The 26,388-nt window shown below is 58.4% G+C and overlaps 2 protein-coding genes across 12 annotated transcripts in view; one reads left to right on the top strand and one right to left on the bottom strand.

The window, feature by feature from the left end:
• Positions 1-28: 28 nt before the first annotated feature.
• UNC13D (unc-13 homolog D) lies at positions 29-15,252 on the top strand. 5 transcript variants are annotated; one of them, XM_046675653.1, is made up of 33 exons: positions 29-1,081; positions 1,210-1,369; positions 2,096-2,131; positions 2,380-2,487; positions 2,589-2,648; positions 2,734-2,800; positions 3,032-3,212; positions 3,648-3,692; positions 3,796-3,864; positions 4,051-4,120; positions 4,302-4,406; positions 4,510-4,602; positions 4,678-4,781; positions 6,226-6,343; positions 6,429-6,553; positions 6,686-6,776; positions 6,859-6,915; positions 7,000-7,097; positions 7,203-7,254; positions 7,333-7,463; positions 7,578-7,698; positions 8,037-8,180; positions 8,378-8,476; positions 8,581-8,787; positions 8,959-9,027; positions 10,059-10,138; positions 11,498-11,603; positions 11,684-11,755; positions 12,179-12,262; positions 12,353-12,473; positions 12,685-12,808; positions 13,245-13,441; positions 14,199-15,252. In XM_046675653.1, exons 1-33 carry the CDS (start codon positions 741-743, stop codon positions 14,318-14,320), a joined length of 3,657 nt encoding a protein of 1,218 aa, XP_046531609.1. In that variant the 5' UTR covers positions 29-740; the 3' UTR covers positions 14,321-15,252. The 5 variants fall into 5 exon arrangements, with proteins under 5 accessions (XP_046531609.1, XP_046531608.1, XP_046531610.1 ...); XM_046675652.1 differs by having other exon boundaries at positions 2,565-2,648; XM_046675654.1 differs by having other exon boundaries at positions 1,205-1,369; positions 2,565-2,648.
• A 1,288-nt stretch (positions 15,253-16,540) lies between these two features.
• UNK (unk zinc finger) overlaps positions 16,541-26,388 on the bottom strand; it is a 36,304-nt gene continuing 26,456 nt past the window's right edge. For 4 of the 7 annotated variants that reach the window (XM_046676197.1, XM_046676192.1, XM_046676195.1 and 1 more), the window contains 9 exons: positions 25,913-26,055; positions 25,267-25,467; positions 24,588-24,653; positions 23,702-23,876; positions 22,659-22,760; positions 22,319-22,507; positions 19,812-19,993; positions 18,928-19,185; positions 16,541-18,037 (listed from right to left, as the gene is read on the bottom strand). In XM_046676197.1, the coding sequence (XP_046532153.1) occupies positions 17,882-18,037; positions 18,928-19,185; positions 19,812-19,993; positions 22,319-22,507; positions 22,659-22,760; positions 23,702-23,876; positions 24,588-24,653; positions 25,267-25,467; positions 25,913-26,055 (1,472 nt within the window). In that variant the 3' untranslated portion in view covers positions 16,541-17,881. The remainder of the gene's footprint in view (positions 18,038-18,927; positions 19,186-19,811; positions 19,994-22,318; positions 22,508-22,658; positions 22,761-23,701; positions 23,877-24,587; positions 24,654-25,266; positions 25,468-25,912; positions 26,056-26,388) is intronic. The other 3 variants (XM_046676193.1, XM_046676190.1, XM_046676191.1) reach the window with 3 other exon arrangements.

Here is a 26,388-nt window from a genome sequence, read left to right as displayed (position 1 = left end):
TGCTGAGGGCCCCCGGGGGAGGGAGGCAGTGTTCCCTCCCCGTGTCAGGATCCCTTGTTCTCACGACCCATTTGGGCCCAGGATGCTAAGGCCTCTCAAGTCTCTATTCCCAGGCACTTGCTCAGCAACTGTGCCCACCCACGGAGTCTCCTGGGGCCTGGCACAGCCCAGCGATTCTTTTGCTTGGTGGGAGAGCTGGACATGAGTTCCTGTGTCAGTGCCTCATAGTGCAGCCCTGGCCCCGGTCTGGATGGGAGGTGTCAGAGAGAGGAGCGTGTTGGGGTTTGTAAGAGGGACGCCTCTGTGAAGCCTGGCCCGGGACAGCTCTGGCCAGGCTGGCCCCTGCAGTGCATGCTCCGGTGCTGCCCTCCTTGTGAGCCCCAGTGCTCAGGGGCAGGGGAGGGTAGGAAACAGCCAAAGTCCATGCCCAGGCCTGTGGCCCCTCCCAACCAGGCCCTGGCCTGGAAGAAGGCCATGGGCGTGGCCATCAGAAAGCTGAGCTGAGCGCTGAAGCGTCCGTTTTCCTGTCCCTTCTGGACCAAGTGGCCCTCTCAGGGGAGGCTAGGCAGCACCGCCTCCCTCGCCTCTTCCTTCTGGCTTGCCCCGCCCAGGAGCTCCTGGAGTTGGCTAACCCCCTTACAAGGGCATTTGAAGGGAGCACCCTCCTGACAGTCCTTGTGGGGGCAGAGGCTTTAGGGCCGTCCCCGCCCAGCACAGCTTGGCCCTGTCACCTCAGTGGAATGTCACCTGTGGGGCAGAACAGGCTGAGCAGTTGGCTGCCTGCTGGGGAGTCGCCTCTGGAGCCCCCACCCTGTCCCCTGCCCACCCCACCCCACCCCAGGTCTGGGGCCCATTCAGGGAAGGTTGTGGGTGAGAACCCCACCAGCCAGGTTGGCTTTCCTCAGTCCTCACACAGCTGGGTGCAGGGCCTCTGTGGGACGGTGGGGTGGGGCCAGACCCGCCCACTGGGTCCACCTTCTGCCTCCAGCCTGGGAGAGATCCTCCCAGGATCCCAGCCAGTGGGAGAGAGAAAGGTGCAGGAGCCTGGGAGCCGGGGCCTCGGGGCCTTGGGGCCTCCAAGGTGGTGAAACCCTGACCTGACCCTCCTCCCACCAGCTTACCCCCCGCCCCCCTGCCCCCCCTGGCACAGGGTGGCAGGCCTGGGCTCTTTGCATAATCCTGTGGCTTCACTATCTTCACCCAGCACAGAGGGCCCCCGCAGAGGGGAAGGGCAGAGCAGGCCACCATGGCGACACTCCTCTCCCAGCCCAAACGGCGCCCTCCCCTCTTGCGCCAGGCCATCAAGATAAGGCACCGCAGGGGCCGGGTCGGAGATCTGCAGGATCCCCTGCCCCAAAGGGCTCAAGAGGTAGGAGTGACCTCAATGGGAGAAGAGCCAGCCTGGGTGGGGCTCTGTGGTCTCGGGGTGCGGTCTCAGGGTGCAGTCTCAGGGTGCGGGGCCCCACCTCTAATGGGCTGGGGCTAAGGATGTGGTCCCCTCTTCTACCTGTCCCAGCCCTTGGGCAGAGCCTTCTGGGTCACCAAAGCAGGGTCTGCCATGTGTTCTTTGGGCCCGTCTGGGCCTCAGGTCCAGGGTCTGAGCCTCTCTGAGCCCCTCCTTTGGTGGGACCGACGGCCTCTGTTCCTCCAGCTTCAAAGGCACTGGCCCCCTTAGGCAGGGAGTGTCCTTGCTGTGGCCGGGCTGCTTGGGGACCAGCTGAGCAGCCCCCAGGCTTCCTCGGCATGTCCGCCAGTCTCCCACCTCCGCTGCTGGGCCTCACTTCCGCCGCTGGGGTGCAGAGCGTGGTTGCCTGATAAGCAGTGCTGTTTCCTCTGGGGAAGGAAAGGAGGTTGGGGCCACGGGTGCTGCTGGGGCAGCTGAGCGCCGATGGACCTCAGCCACGGCAGGCCAGGGGATGAGGACAGTAGCCTGGGGGCTGGAGCCCCAGGAGGCTTGCTGTGGGAACAGGTCTGCGGCACTGGTGGGGTTGGAGGCCGGTGGCCTGGGCCTGGGCCTGCTTTGCAAGGAGCTGTTCCTGTGTCTGAGCCCTGGTCTAGGCCTCCGGGACACCTTGTCTTTTCACCTTTTCCCCAGATTGAGCCTCCATCGCACCACTTCTCTCCTGAGGAGGTAAGAATCGGAGTGTTGGAGGGCAGAGAGAGGTGCTGGGGAGCAACCCTGCATCCTCCTGGACAACCCCCTCAGCTGCTGGCTGAGGCCAATGGCAGCAGCCTGGGAAGGACCTTCCAGGTCTCAACCGGCTCCCTTCCCCTGAACCTCTGCTCGCCTTGTCCCTATGGGCATGTAGTGTTGGTGCCAGGGGTGGCGGGGGGCGCTCAGACCTTGTGGCGGTGCGCGGTGACCCTATTGTGTCTCAGCGGGCCTTGCTCTACGAGGAAGCTCTCTACACCGTCCTGCACCGCTTGGGCCAGCCTGAGCCCAACCATGTGAGGGAGGCCTCTGAGCTGCTGCGATACCTGCAGGAGGTGAGCCCAGCCCCCACCCCACCTGCCTTCCTACAGCCTTTTTTCCTGGCCTGGCGGCCCCCACTCTGTGCCCCAAGCCTCCCACTCTCCTACCCCATCAGGCCTTCCACATGGAGCCTCAAGAGCACCAGCAGATGCTGCAGCAGGTCCAGGAGCTCGAGGTAACCCTGGGCCATGCTGGGCAAGGAGCAGGACTGGGAAGCCCAGCCCCTTCTGGGACTCAAGCGCCTCCCCCTCTCCCTCTAGAAGCCAACATTTTGTCTGAAGGCCACGGTGAAACAGGCCAAGGGCATTCTGGGCAAGGATGTCAGTGGTGAGTAGGGGGTGGAGGGCCCTCAGGACCTTCTTCCTTGCTCTCCTTTCTCTCCCCATCACAGTCTGTCCCAGAACTCTCAGCAGGAGCTCCCATCTCCCAGATGCCCCCCAGCGCTCACTCCTTGCCTTTGGATGGGGAGGGACTCTGCCCCTGGGGTGGGGGGTGATGAGGACTCTCCCAGGGAGCCCAGCCAACGCCCTGGCTGCCTCATCCTCTCCTTCCTCCCAGGGTTCAGTGACCCCTACTGCCTGCTGGGCATTGAGCAGGGGGTAGGTGTGCCCGGGGGCAGCCCTGGGTCTCGGCGTCGGCAGAAGGCCGTGGTGAGGCACACCATTCCAGAGGAGCAGACCCACCGCACCCAGGTCGTCACCCAGACACTCAACCCTGTCTGGGACGAGACCTTCATCCTGTACGTGGCCCTGCCCCAGCCCCTACCCCGTCCATGGCTACTCTCGGTGGTAGGGGGTCCCCCAGTCTGTGAGATCAGCAGGACTTCCTGGCTCAGGGGAGGGGCTTGGCTTGACTGGAGGAGGAGCCTGCTCTGGAGGCAGGGGAGACAGGAGGCCAGACAGGACAAAGCAATGGTATAAATGCCACATGTGCTGGGGGGTGTGGAAGGTAGGATACGTCTGGGTTGATGTCGGGGTAGCCTGAAGCCTTACCTGAAAGAAGAGAGAGACGCAGTTGGGAGGGGAAGAGGAGTTGGTAGGGAGGGGTAAGACTCCACTGTGGTTGATATTGGGGATGACAGCTTTCGGGGACAGGCTCTCGACTGGGGCAGCCTGCACGTGGTCGGGAGGTCTATCCCTCCAAGGCCCTCAGCCATGCCCTTTCCTCCCTTCAGAGAGTTTGAGGATATAAGCAACGCGAGCTTTCATCTGGACATGTGGTGAGGGACATGCCCTGCCCGTAGAGGTCGGGGGAAGAGAATGGGGTCAGGGGCTCTGAGGACACCACGTCTCTGCCTCCTGCACAAACCTCTGCCCCATCAGGGACATGGACACCGTGGAGTCTGTCAGACACAAGCTTGGGGAGCTCACAGATCTGCATGGGCTGCGAAGGTGAGGGCCTTGGGGTTCCCGGGGAATAAGTGGGGGCTCCTTCTGCCCTCCTCCCCTACATGCACAGTGGTTGCTGGGCTGCAGGCTCTCTCTGGGCTCCAGTGGCCGCAGGCGGGTGGGGGCAGATCCCAGCTTGACCTCTTCAGCCTCTTGGCCCACTCCCTCATGGGACCCTTCCTGGAACAGGATCTTTAAGGAGGCCCGGAAGGACAAAGGCCAGGATGACTTCCTGGGGAACGTGGTTCTGAGGCTACAGGTGAGTAGGGTGGGGAAAGGGGCCCAGGAGAGAGGAGGGGCTATGAGGGGCTTGGGGGAGGGGTTCCGAGTGTGCCTCAAGCAGAGCCTGGGGTCGGCCTCCCATTGCCTCCCCTGCCGCCAATGATGTGAGGCTCATGCTGCTCACGGGTGTGGGCCTGTCCTGCCTGCCCGCCTGCCAGGACCTGCACTGCCGGGAGGATCAGTGGTACCCCCTGGAACCTTGCACCGAGACCTACCCGGACCGCGGCCAGTGCCACCTCCAGTTCCAGCTCATTCACAAGCGGGTAGGTCTGGGGTCAGGGCTTCCCAGGAGCCCGGCTGGGCTCAGAGAATGGGCTATACTGGGTGGGGGCTCTTCTGCTCACAGCCACGCTGGCCCTATTTCAGAGAGCCACTGAGGCCAGCCGCTCCCAGCCCAGCTACACGGTGCACCTCCATCTGCTGCAGCAGCTCGTGTCCCATGAGGTCACCCAGCACCAGGTACTGCCCTCCCAGGGCTGCGTGGGGCCAGGGCCTGCCTGCCAGGTCCTGACACCTCTCTACCTGTGCCCTCAGGCTGGCAGTACCTCCTGGGATGGGTTGCTGAGTCCCCAGGCTGCCACCATCCTCTTTCTCCACGCCACGCAGAAGGACCTGTCAGACTTCCACCAGTCCATGGCGTGAGTGCACAGCCCAGCAGAACTCTCGGGAGGGCCATCTGTGGGGCACCACCCTCTCTCCCTGCCTGCCACCCTACAAGCTGGCAGCCCAAAGACCAACTCTTGAGAGGTTTCTGTTTGGTCCAAACTGTATGTTTTAAGTTTTGAGTCAGTTGCCAGCTTTTAAAAATCTGGAGATTTTGGAGCTGGCCTGGTGGTGCAGTGGTTAAGTTCATGTGCTCCACTTTGGTGGCCCTGGGTTCTTAGTTTCAGCTCCCGGGTGCGGGCCTACACACCGCTCATCAAGCCATGCTGTGATGGCATCCTACATACAAAATAGAGGAAGATGGGCACAGATGTTAGCGCAGGGCCAATCTTCCTTGCCAAAAAAAAAAAAAAGAAAAAAATCTGGAGATTTCCCGTACAGATTCACATTCCAGCTTCTCATGAAACGTTAGTGCTGGAATAATCACAAGGCTGTCATTTTGCTGGGCTGCAGTTGGTCAGAGCAGAGCAGTGTGTCCTCCCCAGTCCATCACAGTTGCCGTCGGGCCTACTTCACTCCCTCACCTCACTGAGTCCCCTGGGCACTTGAGTTTGCCACCCCTGACCTGGCTCCCAGCCCTGCCTCCCGGTTGCATTCCGGTCAACAAATTATGCACCGACATTACCGAATCCGTGTTGAGGGCCTGTCACATCCCCTGTGCCACAGTAGATGGTGGGAATGCCAGGAAGGGGCACCTGTGAGTTCACAGACATTTCAGTGCCCGTGAGGAGCAGAAGTTGGGGCACACCCGAGTGCTGGCCAGGAGGATAAAGGAGAGTGGGAGCTACCCCAGGCCAGGGCTGACACTTGGCATGTGAGTTGGGGGCGGAGGAGGCTGGGGGAGAAGGGCAGCCCTAGGACCGTGGGCAGGTGAGTGTTCCTGGCCAGGTAGGGGGACGCAGGTGAGGCTGGAGCGGGCAGCAGATGGTAAGGGCCCAGTTTGCCCATAGGGCCCATGCATGCAGTGCCTGTAGCCGCTGACTCCCAGCGGGACCAAGGCCTGCCACTGGGTTGCTCTCCTCCCCCGTCCGCCTTCGCCCTCCCACTCAAGCCTCATCTCAGCTCCATGAAGTCTCCCCCGAACTGTCTAAAGGGAAGTCCCAGCTGATGTTTGCCACCTGTGCGTGAAGCCTCATGTCTCTAAATCTGATTCTTCAAAAGAAGCAAAAAATCTTTAATTTTTAAATCACAAATTTCCTAATTTAAGAGATGGGTGATTAATGTATACATTTGGAAAGCACCTATGGGAACAAAAAAAATCCTGCAGGTCACCTTCGGCCTCTGCGGTCGATGGGGATCCACAGGAGCAGAGGAGGCTTTGGGACAGGGGGAGGCCCCGTCCCTCCTCTGAGGTCAAGGCGAGCAGTGGGAAGGGAGGTGCCCCATCTGGCCAGGCTGAGGGCTTCCTGTCTGCCGCAGGCAGTGGCTGGCCTACAGCCGTCTCTACCAGAGCCTGGAGTTCCCGAGCAGCTGCCTCCTGCACCCCATCACCAGCATTGAGTACCAGTGGATCCAGGGCCGCCTCAAGGCAGAACAGGTGGGCTGGAGCAGGGGGAGGGGTGTGGGCAGACAGGGCTCAGGGAGCGCAGCTCCCACCTCACAGCATCTTCCCGGCCCTGCAGTTGGAGGAGCTGGCCGCCTCGTTCAGCTCCCTGCTGGCCTATGGCCTCTCCCTCATCCGGAGATTCCGGTCTGTCTTCCCCCTCTCTGTCTCCGACTCCCCGGCCCGACTGCAGTCTCTTCTAAGGTCAGTGACTACCCTTTCCCCTCCCTCACTGGGGTCAGGGACCAGGGAACAGCTGGGGCACCTGCAGGGGTCAGGAAGCCTACTGGAGGAGTGAATGGGGGGGTCTCTGGATACAGCTCTCTGTCTCCACAGGGTCCTGGTACAGATGTGCAAGATGAAGGCCTTTGGAGAACTGTGCCCCAACAGCACCCCACTGCCCCGCCTGGTGACCGAGGCCCTGCGGGTATGGTACCCACTCTGGGGATGGGAAGGGCATGTCCCTGGGCCTAGCGACCCCTCCCTGCTCACTGCTTCTTTGTCCACAGACTGGCACTGTTGAATGGTTCCACTTGAAGCAGCAGCACCATCAGCCCATGGTGCAGGTGAGGGGCACAGGCAGGGTGGTGGGTGGTGGGTGGAGTGCTTGCCCCTTGAAGCCCTGCTCAGCCCACCTCTGTCCCTGCCAGGGCATGCTGGAGGCAGGCAAGGCCTTGCTGAACCTGGTACAGGACATCGTTGGTGACCTGCACCAGTGCCAGCGCACATGGAACAAGATCTTCCACAAGTGAGCAGGTGTCCGGGTTGGGAGGTAGTGCGGCAGGGGCTCAGAACGGGGACCAGAGGGACCCCGGTGTGTGCACTGGGTCATACCCCACTGCCTTTCCTCCAGCGCCCTCAAGATCGACCTCTTCTCCACGGCTTTCCTGGAGCTGCAGTGGCTGGTGAGTCTTTCCCGTTGTCTCCAGGCTCACCTTCTGCCCTGGCTCAGGAGCCCTGCCTGCCTCACCTTCCCTTCGCAGGTGGCCAAGCGGGTGCAGGACCACACGGCGGCAGTGAGTGGCTCTGTGTCCCCAGAGCTGGGCGAGAGTCTGTTCCAGCTCTACATCAGCCTCAAGGAGCTCTGCCAGCTGGGCCCCATACCCTCGGAGAGGTGGGCTGCGGCCGGGCTGCGGTGACACAGGGGAGAAGAGGGTGGAGGAGAGCCTGTGGCCCTGGCCCGTGCTGGCCCCTTGCCTTCCTGAGGCTGAGTCCCAGCTCTCCCCAGGGACAGAGCTCTGGCCCTGGATGGTTTCCACCGCTGGTTCCAGCCGGCCATCCCCTCCTGGCTGCAGAAGACCTACAGTGTGGCCCTGGCGCGGGTGCAGCGAGCTGTGCAGATGGACAAGGTGGGGGCGGGGCCTGGGCTGGGGGCGGGGTCCCGGTTCTGTGGGTAGTGCTTGGGACTCTGCCAGGACCACAAGGATGTCCAGCGGTGCTCCTGAGGCCAGTTGTGTGCAAAACGCTGCCTCCTGATATCCTTGGGGTTAACTGTGGCTTCCCTTTAAAAACTGATCCTTGCAGCCTGGGGGGTGGGGGCGGAGCCTTGCTTGTTCCCCCTGTAGCCCCCTGCCCAGCTCTGTGCTTGCCAGTGGTGGAAGTTCTGAATGCTTGCAGAAGGAGGGAGGGAGGGGTGTGGTTTTGGCAAGCCCTGAGCCCTCCTTTCTGTGTGCTCCCCATTCCCCAGCTAGTGCCCCTGGGTGAATTAACCAAGCATAGCACGTCGGCTGTGGATCTGTCGACCTGCTTTGCCCAGATCAGCCACACGGCACGGCAGCTGGACTGGCCTGACCCAGAGGAGGCCTTCATGATCACCGTCAAGTTCGTGGAGGTGCAGCGTCTTCCATGTGTCTTTCCCCACTTTTCTAGGACAGCCTCATCCCCACCCAACCCTGTTTCTCCCAAGCTCTTGCTCTAGCAGCCTCCAAAAGCCCACATCCTAAATCCCTCAAGTCACTGACATTCCTCTGCTGCCCCCTGTCTGCCCCTCCTGGGCAGCCCTCATTGATCCTCCCCTCCCCCCACCAGGACACGTGTCGGCTCGCCCTGGTGTACTGCAGCCTTATAAAAGCCCGGGCCCGTGAGCTCTCTGCAGGCCAGAAGGACCAGGGCCAGGCAGCCAACATGGTAAAGGCCAGAGCTGGGGGTTGGGGGCTGGGGTGGACGTAGAGACCGCCAGTCCTGGCGCTATTCGGGAACCTCTGCATCCTTGTGCCTATGCCTGCCTACAGCTGTGTGTGGTGGTGAATGACATGGAGCAGCTGCGGCTGGTGATCGGCAAGCTGCCCACCCAGCTGGCGTGGGAGGCGCTGGAGCAGCGGGTAGGCGCTGTGCTGGAGCAGGGGCAGCTGCAGAACACGCTGCATGCCCAGCTGCAGGGTGCGCTGGCTGGGCTGGGCCACGAGATCCGCACCGGCGTCTGCACCCTGGCCAAGCAGGTACCTTGTCTGACCCACAGTGACCCCACCCTACCCATCCTCAGCCTGAAACCCTCCAGTGGGACTTGGGCTGATGTCCAGCCCCTACCCTTTCCTGAACGTAAACTTAGGCCCCAGTGACCTCTCCTGATCCCGCTACTCATGCCATGGCCTCCTGTTTTGTGTCCCCAGCTGGAGGTGGGCATCGCCACGCACATCCAGAAACTCGTGGGCATCAGGGAATCCGTCTTGCCTGAGGATGTGAGTGGCCCCCACTGCTCACTGACCTTTGCCAGCTCTGTGGGTCTGGGATTGCAAAGTGGCTTAGGGTGGGTAGGGGCTGAAGGCCGTAGGGTGTCAGAGATAAGTCCTTCAGACTTGGGCAAGGAATGTTCCCTCCTGGGCCTTGCTTTCCTCCTTGGACGCTAAGGGCGCAGGGCTGGGTCGTTCCACGGGCTCTCCCCGCACTGACAGTCAGGGTGGGGGCTCCAGTGACAGAGGGCTTAGACTTTGCAGCCAAACAGACTTGCATCCTTCTCAGCTGCCTACTAGCATAGCCGTCCTGTTTATAAAGGCCAGCTGACCTCGGTTTCCTCCTCTGTCAGCGGGGACGGTAATACACACCTTTGATTGTTTGGGAGAAGGTGATTCATGAGTTCATCAGCTATTTAAGCACACACTTTGTCCCAGGCATTGATTTAGGCACTGGGGATATATATCAATGAAAACCATGACAAAAATCCCACCTTCCGAGAGCTTATGTCCTAGTGGGGGCGGTGAAAGAAGAGCTGAGAAAGGGTGTGGGACCAGAACTATAGCCGTGACTATGAGTATCCATATATGTGTGTATGCGTATTGTGTACACACAGATGTGTGTATACACACATGTATGGTGTGTTAGATCATGATAAGTGCTAAAGAGAAAAATAAAACACAAAAGGGGGTGGAAAGTGTCAGAAGGTCGTATTTTTAGACAGTGGCCGGGAGAGGCTTTACTCAGAGATTGACGGCTGAGTCGGACCTAAGGGAAGCATGAGAAAGATCCCTGAGGATTTCTAGGGGAGGGGCCAGCAAGGGCAAAGGCCATGAGGTGGGACCATGCCCGGCGGGTTCAGGGACTAGAAGAGGCGGCCCTTGTGACTGGAGCCGATTGTGGGCAGGGGCCAGCTCCTGCAGACATTCCAGATGGTGCACACAAAAGCTCTTGGCCCTATTTCCTCCCCTGGGTCAGCACAAGGGAACGGGGGTGAGACTGGAATAGGCCAGAGCCAGATGTGCGGCCCTCTCCCCAGGCCATTCTGCCCCTGATGAAGTTCCTGGAGGTGGAGCTCTGCTACATGAACACCAACCTGGTGCAGGAGAATTTCAGCAGGTCTGCAGCAGCCCCCGCCCTGCGGTGCCCCACCCCCTCCGCCTCCTCCCACCCACTCCGCCTTCCTGGCCTCGGCGTCCCTTCTCAGGGGAGGATACAACCAGTCTCTACTTAAATGCTTGCTCCCAGGGACAGGGAGCTCACTACCTAACAAGCCTGCCCGCTTCATCTTAGGCTGAGCTGAAACCTGCCTATCCTTTCTCCCTTAGCCCTGGGTCATCTTCGGGGCCTTGCCGACTGCAGCTCTGCCCTCCTAACATTACAGGCAACTGCTGTTCCTCTCCCACAATCCAGGGGAACTTCTAGTTAGAGTCTCTCTTAAAGCAGGGGCCCAGCACACCAGGCAGCAGGGAGTGGAGGCCAAGGGTGTGGGCTCTGGACCACCTGGATTCAGACTCCGGCTTCGCTGCTGCTTTGTGGGAGGCCTTGAGCAGATTACTCAAGTTTTCTGTGCAGATGATTGTGGTTCTGGCCTCTCTTGAGGACTAAATGAGTCACGTGAAGTGCTGAGAGCAGTGCTGTACAGAGGAAGTGGTTGGTGACAGTACCGATGACAGCAACAGGTCCTCCACACAGGATCTGGGTCCTAGGAGGCTGCCGGCTCCTCCCCCCAGAGTTCTGCTCCACTCCCAGGGGTGCAGCGGGGTCCACAGGAGCCCCCTTCTTTATTCCCTAGGCCATAATATACCATTGGTTCAGCTCGGATTTTTGTATGAACAGAATTTAATCTCCACTAAGATAGGAGCTTTACTGTCTCAAAAGCGGCCAGAACAGTGTCTGGTGCATAATGAGCATTTAAATATGTTGAATAAGTTATATAGACCCCCCCATTCTTAATCTCACACACACTTTTTACGTACTTAACTGCCTGACTCTACTTTGACCTGTGAAAGTTCAGTGACTTCAGCGGGTTCTGAGGACCGTGGCTTGGTGGCTCATGTTTTCTCCTCACAGATGGTAGATGCTTATCCACGCTGTGTGAAATCCCATTCATTTTGGCCACCCTCATCTTGAATCATGATTCTGTCACTGGGGTCCCAGCCTCCCCCCACCTTTGTTTGTTGGGGTTTGATAATCCTCCTAAGGAGGATTCTTCGCTCGGTTGTGAGACATGTTGGATAGGACTGGCCCGTGCGCCCCCCGCTTGTCCTCTTTCCCTCGGGAGCCCAGCCCTCCCTCCCCACACCGCCTGCCTGCAGCCCTGGCCCCAGCCTCTCCTGAGGAGCAGGTGGAGGTGGGGGTGGAGGGTGGCGTGGGGAGGAACTTGGCGTGGGCTTGGGTCCCCTCCTCTTTCTCAGGAGTGTCTCTGCTTCCTCCCCTCCCGTCCTCCTGCCCTGCGTCCTCTGCACTTCACCCCAGCCTTCTGACCCTGCTCTGGACCCACACGCTCACAGTGCTCACGGAGGTGGCCACCTCCCAGCGGAACTGCCCCCTGGCCTCTAGGAGGCTGAAGGTTGTGCTGCAGGTAATAATACTAGTAACGACAAATAATAACCCTGGTGGGAGAGTGCCTGGGGTCACGACCTCTGCCCTCTCACTCCTCAGAACCTGGAGATCTGCTTCTACGCAGAGGGCTGTGGCCTGCCGCCCGAGGCCCTGCACACGGCCACCTTCCAGGTAGGGGACTTCTGGTGAACTGGGGGGGTTGAGGGGGGAACTACCTGCCTGTGCTCGCCTGTGTCCAGGACCGGCTACATAATGTACAGGGCCTAGCACAAAATGAAAACGTTGGCCCCTTTTTCAAAAACTATTAAAAATTTTAAGACAGCAACAGCAGACTATTAAACCAGGCGTGTGGTTCTTCTAAGTATGGTGGAGGGGTGCTGTGCAACTGCATGGGTGGCACACCTGTGAAGCCCACCCTGGGTGCCCCTGGCTGTCTGCCAGGGCAATCTGAGGATGCATTCCTCTCTCATAACTCCCAGTGCTTTCCATGTCAAATTGACGTCTCCCGCCTTGGCTGTGAGCTCCTGAAGGGCAACGCTGGGCTGTGGTTGAGTGTGAAGTTCAGGTCACTTTTCAGCTGTGCCCCGTTTCCAGGCTCTACAGAGGGATCTGGAACTGCAAGCAGCCTCCAGCCAGGAGCTCATCCAGAAGTACTTCTGCAGCCGCATCCAGCAGCAGGTGAGGCTCTCTTCTGCTGCCCTGCCCTCTGAGCACCTGGAGCCCTGCCTCTCCCGCCTGCCCCAGCTGACTCTGCCCCCCAAACCCCAGGTAGAAACCACCTCTGAGGAGCTCGGTGCTGTCACGGTCAAGGCCTCCTACAGTGCGTCTGAGCAGAAGCTGCGTGTGGAACTGCTCAGCGCCTCCAGCCTGCTGCCTCTGGACTCCAATGGTGAGTGGAGGCTGCCTACTCCCCACATCCCCACTCTGGTCCCCTGCGTCCCTGGGGGCTCTGCTGGCCCAGCAGGAGCACTGGGTACACTTCCTCCGGATTTCCAGGAGGAGGCGGTGCTGCTGAGTGGGCACAGCTGTAGAGGGTGGGGACTGAAGCGGGCAGCTGGGACATCCTTGGCCAGTGTCTCCTCCTCCGTGCCACTTGCCAGGTTCCAGCGACCCCTTTGTCCAGCTGACCTTGGAGCCCAGGCACGAGTTCCCTGAGCTGGCGCCCCGGGAGACCCAAAAGCACAAGAAGGAGCTTCACCCACTGTTCGATGAGACCTTTGAGTTGTGAGTGGGTCCCCATGCTCACCGCCCTTCCCCAGCCCTGGACCCACCTCAGGCCTGCTCCTCCTGGCTGCAGCCCGGGGAGGGGTCACCTGGCACAAGGGTTTGCTGGCACAGGCCTCACACCTACTCCCATATATTGGACTGAGAGGCTTGCTTCCAGGGAAGGGTGCTGTCCCTGACGTCCTCTGTTCCCCATGACAGGTGGGCCTGGGGACACAGGACCCCATAGTTTTAAAGCCTCAGCTCACGGGCAGAGCAGGCGTCATAGCTGAGAGCTAACTTTGCAATCCTAATCACCCCCCGCCCCCGGTCTGTGGCCTCTTTCTCCCAGCCCTGGCCTTTTCACAAGAACCAGAAGGTGAACCCATGTGTGAGAGTGGGTGGCAGTGGCAGTGTGTGGGGCCGGCAGCTGAGCCCGACTCTGCCCCCCACCTAGCCTGGTGCCTGCTGAGCCATGCCAGAAGGACGGGGCGTGCCTCCTGCTCACCGTGCTGGACCATGACACACTGGGGGCTGATGACCTGGAAGGGGAGGCCTTCCTGCCACTGCGCTCGGTGCCAGGCCTGACTGGGACCCAGGAGCCTGGCGAGGTGCCTCAGATCCGCCTGCCCCTCACCTACCCTGCACCCAATGGTAGGCCTGAGCCCCCGGGCAGGGCAGAGGCCATGAGGCTGCAAGTTTGGGGCCCAGCCCAGCAATGGGGGTGCTGGAAGGGGCCCCCAGAGAGGCGAAGTTGGGATCGGAGAAATCCGTCCTCGGAGGTGGATGCAAGTGGAGCCAGCGTGGTGGCTTGTGTTGCTGAGTGGCTCTCTCGGTCTAATCAGGAGACCAGTGACACTTAAACTAGGTCAAGTGTAGTGTGACTCTACCTGGTGGGGAAGCTCGTCAACAAGTTTACCTGGGGAGAGCGGCAGATCTCTCTGACCAGGGGGCACCTCCTTGCAAAGCATTTCCCAAGGTTGATAACAGTAATAGGTCACATTTGAGCACCTACTATGGGCTAGTTCTAAGCACTTGACATATGTTAACCATTTCAAGCCTTACAACCACCCAAGGAGGCAGGTATTGCTTTTACAGATGAGTAAACTGAGGCACTAAGAGGTGAACTAGCTAGCCTAGGGTTCTCATATAAAAAGGTAATAGTAGAACCCTGAGGCACCTCTCAGCCTCTTACACTGCACTTGGGTCAGAGTGTCCGGGCCAGCATCGTTGTGCCACAGGCAGTGAGTGTGTCTCCAGTCTTGTCCGTCAGGCTGTCTTGTGAGCTTGGCTGGTATGGGTCCATCACCGGTTTCCAGGTTGGCTGGAGAATGGGTCAGTGCTATGTCTCCTGACACTATCGGGGCACTGCCTCTCCCCGAGTCTAACCTCCAAACGCCTCTCTTTGCAGGGGATCCAATTCTGCAGCTGTTGGAGAGCCGGAAGGGTGATCGCGAGGCCCAGGTGTTTGTGAGGCTGCGGCGGCAGCGAGCCAAGCAGGCCTCCCAGCATGCTCCTCAGCCAGGGCGGTAGCAGTGGAGGTTGGGGATGGGTTGGGTCCCTGGTAGGGAAGGGCTTTCTTGGGAGATCTGGGTTCTCTCCCCCACTGCAGCCCTACAGCCTGGCCTAACACTCCAAAAGGGCCTGCAGATCTGGGGAGCACCAAATACGGAAGGCCCAGAGTGCAGACCCCTCTCCGGTCCTTCTGCCAGGGCAGGGGCCCACAGTCACGGGGGCACCATTAGCAGTATTTATACTCCCTCCTGCCTCCCTTCAGCCCTGGCCTCAGCATCCTCTGCCAGATTCCAGCACCAGGGGGAGGGGAGGCAGCTGTCTGCATCTCCTGCCCCTGCTCCCCTCCTGGGGAAAAGCTGCTCTGGCAGAGCAGGATCTCAGCCACCTGTTTCCTGGCATGCCTGTTCCAGCCACTCGATGAGGGTAGTGGGGAGCGGGCAGGTTCTCTTGTGCCTGTTGGGCCTCTTGGGGTCAGGCCTGCAGACACAAAGCCTCCTGGGGAAGGGAGAGGGGATCCCGCCAGAGATGAAGCTACAGCTGCCCTGGCGGTGTAGGGATGGTGGCCATAATGAAGGGAGCCTGGGTCCTCTCCTGAGGTGACTACCAGCACCCAAGCTAAGGAGCCTAGAGCCAGGGACCTTCTGGCTCTGAAGGAGTGAGCACTGGCAGGCAGTGGCGCTGGCACGGTGGGGCAGAAAAAAAGAACAGCTTGGCTAGCTGTGTCTGCTGATGACACCACCTCCCTGGGACAGTACCTATCACTAAGAAATTTTCTTAGCAAAAATTAAAAAACTAACAATCCATTGTTCTCTTAGAAAATATACTGTTGGGAGCTGGCCCCGTGGCCAAGTGGTTTAGGTTCGCGCACTCCGCTTTAGCGGTCCAGGATGTCACCAGTTTGGATCCTGGGCAAAGACATGGCACTGCTCATCAAGCCATATGAGGTGGCATCCCACAGAGCAGAACAAGGAGGACCTACAACTAGAATACACAACTGCATACTTGGGGGGGTTGGAGAGAAGAAAAAAAAAGATTGGCAACAGATGTTAGCTCAGGGCCAATCTCTGAGGGAAAAAAACTTGTTAAAAAAATATATATACTGTTGACCTGCAGTGGGGTCCAGATTAGTCAGGTGATGCAAACCCCCTCCTCGCCCTCAGCCCTTGAGCTGCCCACACCCTGGGGCCTGGCCCATCCCTCACTCCCCTACGTAACAGAGCAGGGAGGAGGGTGTGGGGTAACTGATGCAGAAGCAGGGGCTGGGGGAACTGGCATAACTGGGATTTCGGCCAAGGGCTCCAAATAAAACACTACCAGGCATATCAGTTTCTGTGGTCACTGCCCAGCCCAGGGGCCTCGCACTCTAGCAGAACACCATGAAGCCTTGGGGGCCCTCTGAGGGGTGCACGCCAAGGGTGAGTGGCTGCTCTAGACAACAGGGCTCAGAGGAGTGGGGTCCCAGCCCTGCCCGGGGGAAGGTGGCCTGTGTGTTGGGACTCAGAGCCTGAAGGCTGGTTGTTCTTCTAGCTGTTGTGACCCTGGTTGAGTCACTTAGCTTCTCTGAGCCTGCAAAAGTGCGATGTGGGCAGAAAGTCAGATAAGAATCGCCAAGGTTCCTTTCAGCTCTGAACCTCTGAGACCCATACAGAGAGCCCACTAGGTGTGTTTTCTTCCTCCCACCTAAGCGGCCAGCTAAGAGAAGGGGGAAGGTGGAGGTGGCTGAAAGGGTGGAACCTTCATCCCTCAGGGGGCAGGGCGGAAGGCAGGACGCTCCCTCTGGGGCTCACTTTTAATGCATTTATGAGAAGGCACTGTTTGTTCCTCTGAAAAACAACTAGAGACCCTGGTGTCTTTTGGAAAACAAGAGTAAGTGAACCAGCTGCAGCTGACAATAGAGGCCCGACGAGAAGAGCTGTAGGGCCTGGGAGGTCTCTGTGTCCGGGGCTAAAGGTCCCCGTCTCATCAACCCCAGGAGGCCTGGGTCAGAGAGCACGTAAGCTCTGACTAGAGTCTGGAGCTGCCTTTGGGCCCGAATGGGCCATGGAGCCTTGAGGCCTCTTCAGCCGCCTAGCCACAGCTCAGGGGTGGGTGCATGAGCTGTTTCTGTGGTGGAGGCAGGCTCCCAGCCCAGGTGAGGCTGGAACCTGGGCTGCAACAGCTGAGCTGGCCCACCTCATAGTTCAGAGGCCCTCATTCGGGGCCCCACTCCCCCTTGCCCCCATGTAAACAAGCTACCACTGCAAGTTCATATTTTATTTCCAATAGGTTTGGAGCTTTGTTGATTTTTGCATTTTTGTAAAAAAAAGAAAGTTTTCACTTAATTCATTGAAAGCCCTTTCGTGCTGAGCCCAAGGGGGGGCCTGGGCCAGGGCCAAAACCTTCACAGCCCTCTTGTTCCCACCCCAGACCCCCAGTGCTGGGAGCGGGGTGGCTTCCCTCCACCCGCTCTGCCCTCCCGCCCCTGCCACATCTCTCTGTACAGAACAATTTTTTAAATGGAAGCTAAAACACAATATACATTGGACAGGCACGCACACACATGCACACAGGCGTCCGCTCCAAACAGGGGCAGGACGTCAGCTGCACTCAGAGAGCACCAAGGAATGCATACGGAGCCCCTCCCAGCGAGGAGGGCAGGGCCTGAGCCCACCCTTGGTCCTCACAGTTCGCAGCTCCTCCCCAATTGCCCTGCTAGCTGCCAGAGGGGGGTAGACAGCACGGAGGGCCAAGGGCCGTGCCAGAAGAGGGGGACAGCTGAGGGCAGCTGGGGGGTTAACAAAGAGGGCCATGCCAGCCAGGTAGGTGGCCCTGGGGCCAGGATGGCTGCTCTGGGAGTCCGGAGAGAGAGGACTGAGGTGAACCCCCGGCCTCAGGAACCTGAGGGGTAGAACTCCTGGGCTGCCCCGGAGGAGCTTCAAGGGCCCACAGTCAGGAATGGAGTGGCCCCGCAGCTTTGGCCTGCTAGCTCCAGACTAAACACACATTTGGTGAAACCTAGGAGCTAGGCTGGCCCTCCAGCACACCCCCTCAAGCCTCAGCTGGGCACCAGGTCCGCCCCGGGTCCTCCACACCCCTGGCTCTCGCTCTGGCCTGGGCAGGCAGGCGAACACGGCCTGTCCTGAAGGCTTGTCCCCCTCCCCTTGACCCTTCTAGCTTCCCACCCTTCCCTGCTCAGGCCCCAGGAAGAAGTTAAAAATAGTTAGTTCCTACATAAAAAAGAGACAGAAACAGATTCCCTGCCAAAAGGCCGATGGGAGAAGAGGGCATTTTGTCTCTGCAGTGGAAAAGGCAGGGAGTGGGCAGGGGGAGGACTGCAAAATAGTTTTTTCTTTTAAAAAGTGCTTGGTAAGTCTGTTTTAAAGTGTGTGTCTATATCTATGTACAGATATACACACAGACACTGTTCACACACCGGCTGCCCACGCACACCTGCACACATACAGAAATGCATACATAATCATATACATATACATACATACATACATATATATATATATATACACACATATATATATATATATACTTTTAAAAAGTCCTAGGTGAGAAGATCTGAGCCAGGCCGGGGCCAGGCCTGCAGGGTCACGACTGGAGGGCGTGGGCCCGGCCTGGCTGGCAGACGGGGCACTCGCTGCCCTCGGCACAGAGCTCGCAGAGCACGGCGTGTTGGCATGGCAGCACCGCTCGGTTCTGCTCCTGACACTTAAGGCATTTCACCGACTGCATGTGGAACACGGCCTGCAGGGAAAGTGCATCGTGGTCACTGGCCTGGTCTCTGCTGCTGGCCTGGCCCTCCATCAGACAAGGAGTTCCCCTCAACTCTCACCCAGTCCCCTTGGGATGAGAAAACTGAGGCACAGAGCCTGACAGTGTGTTCACAGGACCCAGCTGACAAAGGAGAGAGCAGCGTCAGAGTTGAGGCTGATGGCCTCAGGGCTCTTCATTTCTGCTTTCGGCTGCAAGGCCGAGCGTGGGGAGTCGGAGCCCCTGTGCAGGGGAGGGGGAAGGCCAGGCTGCTCTGTAGCTCCCACCCTGACAGGCTCTTCCCCGCACAAAGGCTTCCACTTGTCTTGTTTGATCTTGTAGTGACCCTAGGCCCCCAAATGAGAACAATGAGGCCTAGAGAGGGCAGTGATGTGCCTGAGGTTACATGGCTACATGTAAGGCCTGGACTGCCAAATGCCAGTGAAGGAAAGAATGCTCTTTCCACTGTGCCAAGCTCCCCTGGGGCCCCAGCAGGGCATCTAGGAATGCAGACAGAGTAGCCCTGGGGACCTACCCATTCTGGAATGTCTGCTGGTATGTGCAAAGCTCACAGGAGAAGCCGTCAGGAAGCAACTTAGGGCCCAGGCATACTAATGCAGCTCAGGTCAGCGCCTACCCTCAAAAATGCTGGGGTGGGCACTGACGCCCGTCCATCTCAAGTTTTCTCACCTCCCCCATGACTGACATTCTCTTTCTAGCTCCCTTCCAGCGCAGCATTTTGTGTTGGCCCAGCTGCTGGGCAGAGGCTCTCAGAAGGAAAGTGGCCATCCCTGGAGCAGCGTGGACCCATCCGAGTCCAAGCACTGGCTGAGGCCACTGTACACCCACCCCAACCTGGTACTCCCCTAACTTCCTGGGCTGACCTTGTCCACTTGTTCCAGGTGGGCCCGCAGCTGCTTCTGGAGAGAGTAGAGGGTGGAAAGCGAGAGGGCCTCCAGGTCAGAGAAGGTAGGCAGGGCCTGCGGGTCAGGGCCTGAGTGCAGCCGCTCCAGCTCCTCCTGTAGCTTCTTCACCTGCACCTCCAGTGCATCCCGCTGTTCGCGGGCCAGCTCGCACTCGGCTCCTGCTGCACTTGCCCGCTCACCGGCCTCCTCTGCCTCTTTCTTCCAGGCATCACAAGCCTGTGGGCCCAACACGCAGCACCTTGTCACGGTGGCCCCCTGCCCCTGCCCCCTGCCCCCTGAGAGTGCATCTCCGGGAGCCTGTGTGGGCCACTGTGGCTGTGGGGCCTGCTAGGGAGCTGGTCAGCTGCCTGGGGATGGGGGCAGGGAGGAGGCTGATGCTGCCTGCAGAGAAGAGAGGTTTCAGGAGCTGCAGGAGACCCTGTGTGGGCAGGGAATGGGGTTGGACCCAGCACAGCAGGGGAGCAGTAGGCAGAGCTCAGCATGTTAGCTGGCACCTCCAGGGGCAGCCAGCTGCAGCTGGACAGAGGCTCATCTCAGAACCTAGACCCCTGGATGTAGAGCCTGGAGAGTCAGTGCTTCTGGCGAGAGGCCAGCAGTGCTCTGGGACCAGACCAAACAAGCAGCTCACAGAGGGAGTTCTAGGCCTAGGACACCAGCCACCCAGGGTCCTGACTGGCAAGACCAGTCTTTCCACAGTGAGAGAGAGTCAACAAAACTGAGGTTCTGCTCTGTTCTCCAGAACCCCTGGCCTTCCCTACCCCCTGCACCCCTCTGTGTAAGATGAGCTCCAGGTGGACACCAGCAGGCACTGGGGGAGGCAGGTGAGTGTGGGGGCCTCCTACCTGCTTAGCCTGCTTCCAGGACTCCTCCCACTGCTTGATGGTGCCGTTGGCTTCATCCAGCTCTTGCCGAAGCCGGGCCAGCTCAGCAGCCCCTGGTCCTGACAGGAAGGCAGGGGAAGTGCCTGGGGAGAAGCTTCCAGAGGCAAAATGCTCCCAGATGCTGCTGTTCATCCCATTCAGACCTGCCCCATGAAGAGGAGGAACATCAGAGCTCTGAAAAGCTTTGGGCCCTGGCCCTGTCCAGCCCTCCGTGGGGGCTTCGAGGGCCTGGCTGTGCAAGGCTCCAGCAATGTCAGGCTGGGGAATTTCACAGGCATGTGTAGGTGCCACCGTTGAGTCAGACCTCCTGTAGTGCCACCTGCTACTTATCAGCTGCCACTGAACTCCTAAGTCTCAGCATCCTCATCTGTAAAGTGGGGTTCCCATGACCTGCCTCACAGGGTGATTCAGGGTACTTGGAAGTACCGCAGGGAGAGCAGTCTGTGAAGGTGGCAATTTGTGCTCGTGACTTCACTTTCGGACTAGAGGGAGGGGAATCTTCTTGTGCCCTGATGTGAGGCACAGGAGGAGATTCAGGAGAAAAGACACAGGCCAAAGCCTCAAATGATGGCAGAGCTGGAGCAGGAAGAGCTCAGGGAGGCCTGGGTCCATGCCCCTTGTTTTACGACAAGGAAACTGAGATAAAACATGTTGCCAAGAATCACACAAAACAGTAAGTGGTGGAACCTGTGCACAGGCAGGGCGTCTGACTCCAAAGGCCTACTTTCCCCAATCAGCGAAGCTGCATGCTTGTTCCCCTAACCCTCGACTCGCTCACTCATTCAACAGATGCTTACTAACACTATGTGCCCCTGTGCTGTGGCCCTCAGGGCAGCCCCTGTATTCCGGAGGGGGACCCATATCTACCTCTGGCCTCACTCTGCTCACACATCATTCTAATGACTTCTTTCCTGCTCCCTTTCCCATTCGTCGAGCCAGGATGTTCCAGAACTAAATGGATTTAAGACAGTCTGTCCTCCAACCAACACAAGTGCATCTACAATATGACAGATGTCATCCCATGTGGAGATCTTGCGATGTGTGCTATCTATGAACCTATTTGCCCTGTCCCAGAGGCAGGAACTCAGGATCACTGTACCGACATGACACCATCCCAGCAGCTAGCTCTACTGGAGCATCTCTCCTCCACACTGACGGCATTTCCTCTCTTGGAGAGGAGCCACTTCCTCAGAGAGGGCCCTCTTGACCACATCCAGGTTAGGTCCCCTCTATTATTTTGAATCCCAGCATCCAGCCTTTGACTCCACACACAGAGACGGTCTTTAAGTCTGATCTAATGTCTGTGCACCTCTGCCTCCCTTGCTAGACTATGGCTGCATGCCAGCAGGGACTGTTGAGCTCACACTGTATCTATAAACTGTGCTCAGTAACCACATGGGGAAGGAATGAAGGTGTGGCCAGTAAGCTGGGCTATAGTGAAGATGCCTCCAGAATATGGGGCAAGTCAGACAAATGTAACACTAAGCATCTAGAGCTGACAGCATCAACATAAAAGAGAACAGCCACCCTCCAAACTAGAAAGGTGCTAAGAAATCCATGTGCTGCCCTAATCTCCAGAGTGAGATGAGGGAAGGTCCCAAACCTGGTCAGAACGACAAATGGTAGCTCAGAGGCTCAGCATGACCAGGATGCCCAGCACCCTCGGGGGAGGGTATTTCTGATCTCCTTAAATAGTTGCTGGGGAGGGGTAGTAAGGACAGCAGCCGCTGTTTATTGAGAGGCAGCAGGTTGAGCCCTGTGCTAAGTGTTTTCTGTCTGTTGCCTCCGTGAATATTCACAGCAGCCGCCACACGAGGGGATGAGCGCCCTGGCCCATGGCGGTAGAGAGTGCAGGTCTCCACGCCACACTTCTAACTACTGCGTTTTGACATGCCCTCCAGAACCCCCAGTCCACACTGCTCTAATTCTGTGTTCAGCAAAAAGCCGTTGGGGCTGCAGCTAGGCCTCCCTGGTGCCTTCCTGCCAGGAAGGTGGCCCTGAGCCTGGGGTGAGCCTGTTCAGACTTCTCCCTTGGCCTTCTGTGAACGTGGCGATTGTGAGCCCACCTCTGGGAGCTCCGGGTGACTGGGCAGAACCACCACACTGGCATGAAGAGCAGACCAAGGCCCTGGAGACTCTGAAGTCACTGCTTCTCACGGTGCACTAGCCCTGGGCCTAGCACTTCACTCATGTTATTCTGTTCAAGCCTCACAACCACCTTATGAAGCAGGTGCTGCCATTATACCCATTGTACAGCACATGGGACTAAGGCAGAGGAGTTAAGTCACTTGTCCGGGTTCACACAGCTAAGGGAATCGTGGAACAAGGACCTGAGCCACCTTTCAGCCCACAGCCCCCACTCTAACCTCTGCCCTGCTCTGCCTCTAGCCATGGACAAGGCAGCTAAAAGCACTTTCCAAAAGCCTAGGTTCCTGCTCCAAGTCTCAGAGAGCCAAAACCCCTCTTACCCAAAGATCCATGTGATGCTGAGGTCCCCAAAAAGGTGTTTTCTGACTGGCTCAGATGGCCCTGGGGCTGCTGCAGGAAATGTGAAGAGAGGCTGACAGGAGGGGATGGGGATGCTGAGTGGAAGGAGGCAGAGCTGCCCAAGGAGCCAGGGATGTTGACAGGTGCAGAGCTCTGCAGCAAACTGCCGCCTGCAAGAGAGGCCCCAGAGGGCAAGTGAGCGAGGGCAGGGCAAGCCATGTGGGGCCACATGGAGCAGGGGACTGTTCGTCTGCCCACCCTGGGCCAGGCTGGACCCCTAGGAGCCCTCCCATGCCACCCTGCCCACCCATCGCCCAGTACCGATTGTGATGCTGGCTGGGTGGGGCACTGTGCTGTTGTCAAAAGTCTTCTCTAGGGCGGCGACCCCAAACTCATTCAGGTCCAGGTCATCTAGGGCAGACTCTAGGGACAGAGTGATTGGGGTGTGAGCCTCCCGAGGGGCCACACAACCCCGAGGTTCCAGGCCTTGCTTCCCGGACCCACCTGCCCTTTACTGCCTCATCACCTGCCCCACCTCCTCTTCACACTCAGTCCCACTGGACCTGCGTGCTCTCAAGCCTCTGCCTGTGCTTGGGCTCCCCTCTGTCCATGCTGTCTGCCTAGCCAAGTCCCACGCAAATGGCTCTCCTTTCTGAAGCCTTCTTTGATAGCCCCAGCGGGAACTGAGTCTTAATCCAGGGTCCCTGCCTCTAAAAGAGGTCTTGTCTCCTGATGTTACAGCTCGCATGTCTCGCCCCTAAGCTCGCTGAGGGCAGGCAGGTCTCTGGGCCTTCAGGGGCTAGTGCATAGTAGGTGCTCGACAAATGTCCCCTTCCCTCTGCTGAACTGGACTGGGAAGGTGAGAACAGTGTCCCTCCTTGAGAGCAGCAGCAGCATGTCTTCATCTCTGTCACCCCCAGTGCCTGCACAAGGACTTGGCACAAGGTGGCACCCATAAATGACTGCTAAAAGAGAAGGGCAGTGGCTTCTAATGACCAGGAACTCTGAGTAGAGTTATGCAGGTTGTTCACTGCACAAATATACCTAAGGAGAAAATAAGTGGGGCCTGAATGACATATGTTGTGGAATCAGACTGCACTTGTCCAGGGGAAAAGGCATCTCTTTCTAATTTGCACAAAAGAGCAAACTGAAGGGCTAATTTGCTGTAAGGGCTAGTCTGGGCCCTATACCTTGGGCTCATTTTCCCTTTAGCTCAAAGGACCCAGCCCAGAGTGCCCACCCTCTGACTCTCCCAAAACAGATGTCTAAAGTGACCAGTATGCTGGTTTGAGTCTCACTCCAGAGACCTAGTACCTAACTCCAGACCCAGTCCTGGACTTGGCAAGAGAAAATGGCCTAATTACCTATGACCGACTCTACTGTGTCGCTGGTGGGGTAGAACGGCAGAGCATTTGCATTCATGCCAGGGACACTGCTGGTGCCAGCAGGGCTAGGGGGAGTAGCTGCCAGGCTGGAGGTGATACTAGAAGAGATGCTTGAGGTCAGGGGGCTGCCCACAGGGAGGATGCCCAGCATGTCCTGTAACGAGAGAGTGAGGAGAGGCATTGGGATGCCTGCCCACGGAGGCCATGGCTGGTGTTGGAGATAGGGGCTGGGGGGGGGCAGAAGGAAATGGTGCATCCCAGCTCTCGGCCAGTTGCCTCCATGCCCAGATGGGGCCCCACCCTCTCAACACCTTGTTGAGAGGCTGGAGCTGGAGAGGTGTGGCTTGGAGGCTATAGGACCCACTCACCCCTAAAGTCCCAGAGTACGGGAAGGGAGAAGTGAGTCCAGTGCCTGGCACAGTAGAGACCTCAATAAGTATTTTTTTTCTTTTTTTTTTTCCTCCCCAAATCCCCCCAGTACATAGTTGTATATTTTTAGTTGTGGGTCCTTCTAGTTGTGGCATGTGGGATGCCTCTTCAACATGGCCTAATGAGCGGTGCCATATCCGTACCCAGGATCCGAACCCTGGGTCGCCGAAGCGGAGAGTGAGGACTTAACCACTCAGCCACGGGGCCGGCCCCAATAAGTATTTTCTTTGACTGACAGATGAGTGATTCCAGGAGGAGGAGCTCTAGGACCTGACCCCCGCCCACTCTGGATTTGGGGCTGGGGCCCCACGTTAGTCCTGCCCTCAGCTTGTGGGAAAAGCAGTGTCCCCTATTCCCTGAAGCCTCCTGGGGTTCTGGGCTTAGCCTGTCCACAGCGGGTGCCAGAAGAGGAGGAAGGAGACTGAGAGCTCTATACCTGTTTGGGCTGAAGCAGAGGCTGCTCCTGACTCCTGGGCTCTAGTGAGTGGGGTTTTAACTTGGCCTGAGAGAGAAAAATGAGGAGCAGAAGATGAGTGTGGTGCTAGGGAGGGCCCTGAGTCTAAGAGTCCTCCTAAGCATCAACCTGCCATGGCTCACTGAGGCTGCAGGTACCGGGGGCAGGGAGACGTTAGACACCTGTCATGCAATCCCCCTTCACACACATGTACCTCATTCCCCTCCCCACCCCTACTCCTTTCCCTCCCCTAGGAACCAAGGGAGCTGCTCCTCTCCTCTTGGTAACTCTAAGCTTCACATAAGCCCAGTTAGCGACCCCTCTGTCCTGCTCCCCAAGGCCCTGCCACTCCATCAAGACAGCACAGGACAGGAAAAGACCAGATGTGGGGTCAGAAGACCAAGGCAGGAATCCCTGCTCCTCTATTAACTGGCTCTGACACTGGGTGAGGTGCTCAGCCTCTCTAGCCTTGCTATCTTCCTGTCTTCATCTGTACAATGGGATGGCCTGACTCACTTGGCTCAGCTTTGAAGAGGCGAGGACAGGGGCTTCCTAGCTCCCAATCATTCTCCCCTAGCTGGACTGGGACAGCCCTCCAGGACTTCTCTTGCCCAAAAAAGGAGAAGGCTAACCTCACTAGGCTGCCCCTCTCATCCCTTACCTGGCATTTGAAATTTTTCAGGTACTCAGCTCCCACCTGGTCCTCCCTCTCGAAGCCAGGAGCCTTCTTATAGCTGCCAGGGGCGAGGCCAGACTCCCCAGGGAAGACAATGCCTTCCAGGTTTGGGGGCTTCCTGATGGAGCCCGGCGGGGAACCACAGAGGTTAGATGGGCTGCCTAGGCTGCTGTTTCTACAGAGGAGCTGCAGAGAAGGAAGAGTGGGCTGGTAGGCAAAACGCAGGCTGGGGCGTGGCCCATCCTCCGTCCCCTCCTCGGAGGGAGATTCCTCAGCAAGGGGCTCTGTTCCATTTTCATCTGCCAATGGGCAGCAACAATCACCCAGGGACCCAGAACCCCATGAGGGAATTCTCTGTATGCGTGTCAGGGGGGTGAGAGAAGGCTTTTGTCCCTTCTACCAGCTCTACCCAGACTGACTAACACAGGCTCTGGGAGCACCACCCCTCACCTACCACAAGCTTTGGACAGAGAGAAGAACCTTGGGGCAGAAAGGGCAGAACCCCTTGGCCCAAGGCCAAATACCAGGGCCTCCTCTCCAGACACAGGCTGAGAGGGTGCAGGGGCATGAGAGGCAGGTGTTGGCTCCTGGGTAGGCAAGGTGCCCACCCACCCCCTGGACAGGCACGTACGGCGCTGAGGTCAGGGGCATGCGGGCTGGAGGGGCTCACGGGCACCGAGTCTCCGGCAGCAGATGGCATATACAAGACGGGACCCGGCTGGGTGGGGCTGGACACAGATGAGGAGGGCTGCAGGTCGTCACTGAGGGGTGGCTCTGCAAGAGACAAGGGCAGGGTGTCAGCAGGCTGTCCCTCCAAAAATGCATCTGGGTCTCTTTCAAAGGAGACCATGCATCCCCGCATACATAAAGGGGAGGCTCCTACCTTATTTCTATTACCGTCAGGTACTGCACACTTACTGTATGTCAGGCATTTTGTATTAATTGTGAATCTTCACAATGACTGGAAGGTATAAGTAATGGCATGTTCTCCATTTTACAGATAAGGAAACTGAGGCTCAGAGAGGTAAGGTAAATGTCTCAAGGTAAGAAAGCTAGGAAACAGAAGAGCTGGGATCTGAACCCCAATCTGTGTGACTTCAAAGCCTA

This window comes from Equus quagga, chromosome 11, assembly GCF_021613505.1.
Source record: "Equus quagga isolate Etosha38 chromosome 11, UCLA_HA_Equagga_1.0, whole genome shotgun sequence".
In the NCBI taxonomy this organism is placed as follows: domain Eukaryota; kingdom Metazoa; phylum Chordata; class Mammalia; order Perissodactyla; family Equidae; genus Equus; species Equus quagga.
This window is presented reverse-complemented; position numbering and strand designations above follow the sequence as displayed.

Excerpts from the sequence above, each read along its gene's own strand:
- UNC13D (XM_046675652.1), top strand. The coding sequence starts at position 741 with ATGTCACCTGTGGGGCAGAACAGGCTGAGCAGTTGGCTGCCTGCTGGG. Across the intron at positions 8,788-8,958 it reads TCTGCACCCTGGCCAAGCAG|CTGGAGGTGGGCATCGCCAC; the intron begins GTACCTTGTCTG and ends TTGTGTCCCCAG. Across the intron at positions 12,263-12,352 it reads GCAGCCGCATCCAGCAGCAG|GTAGAAACCACCTCTGAGGA; the intron begins GTGAGGCTCTCT and ends CCCAAACCCCAG.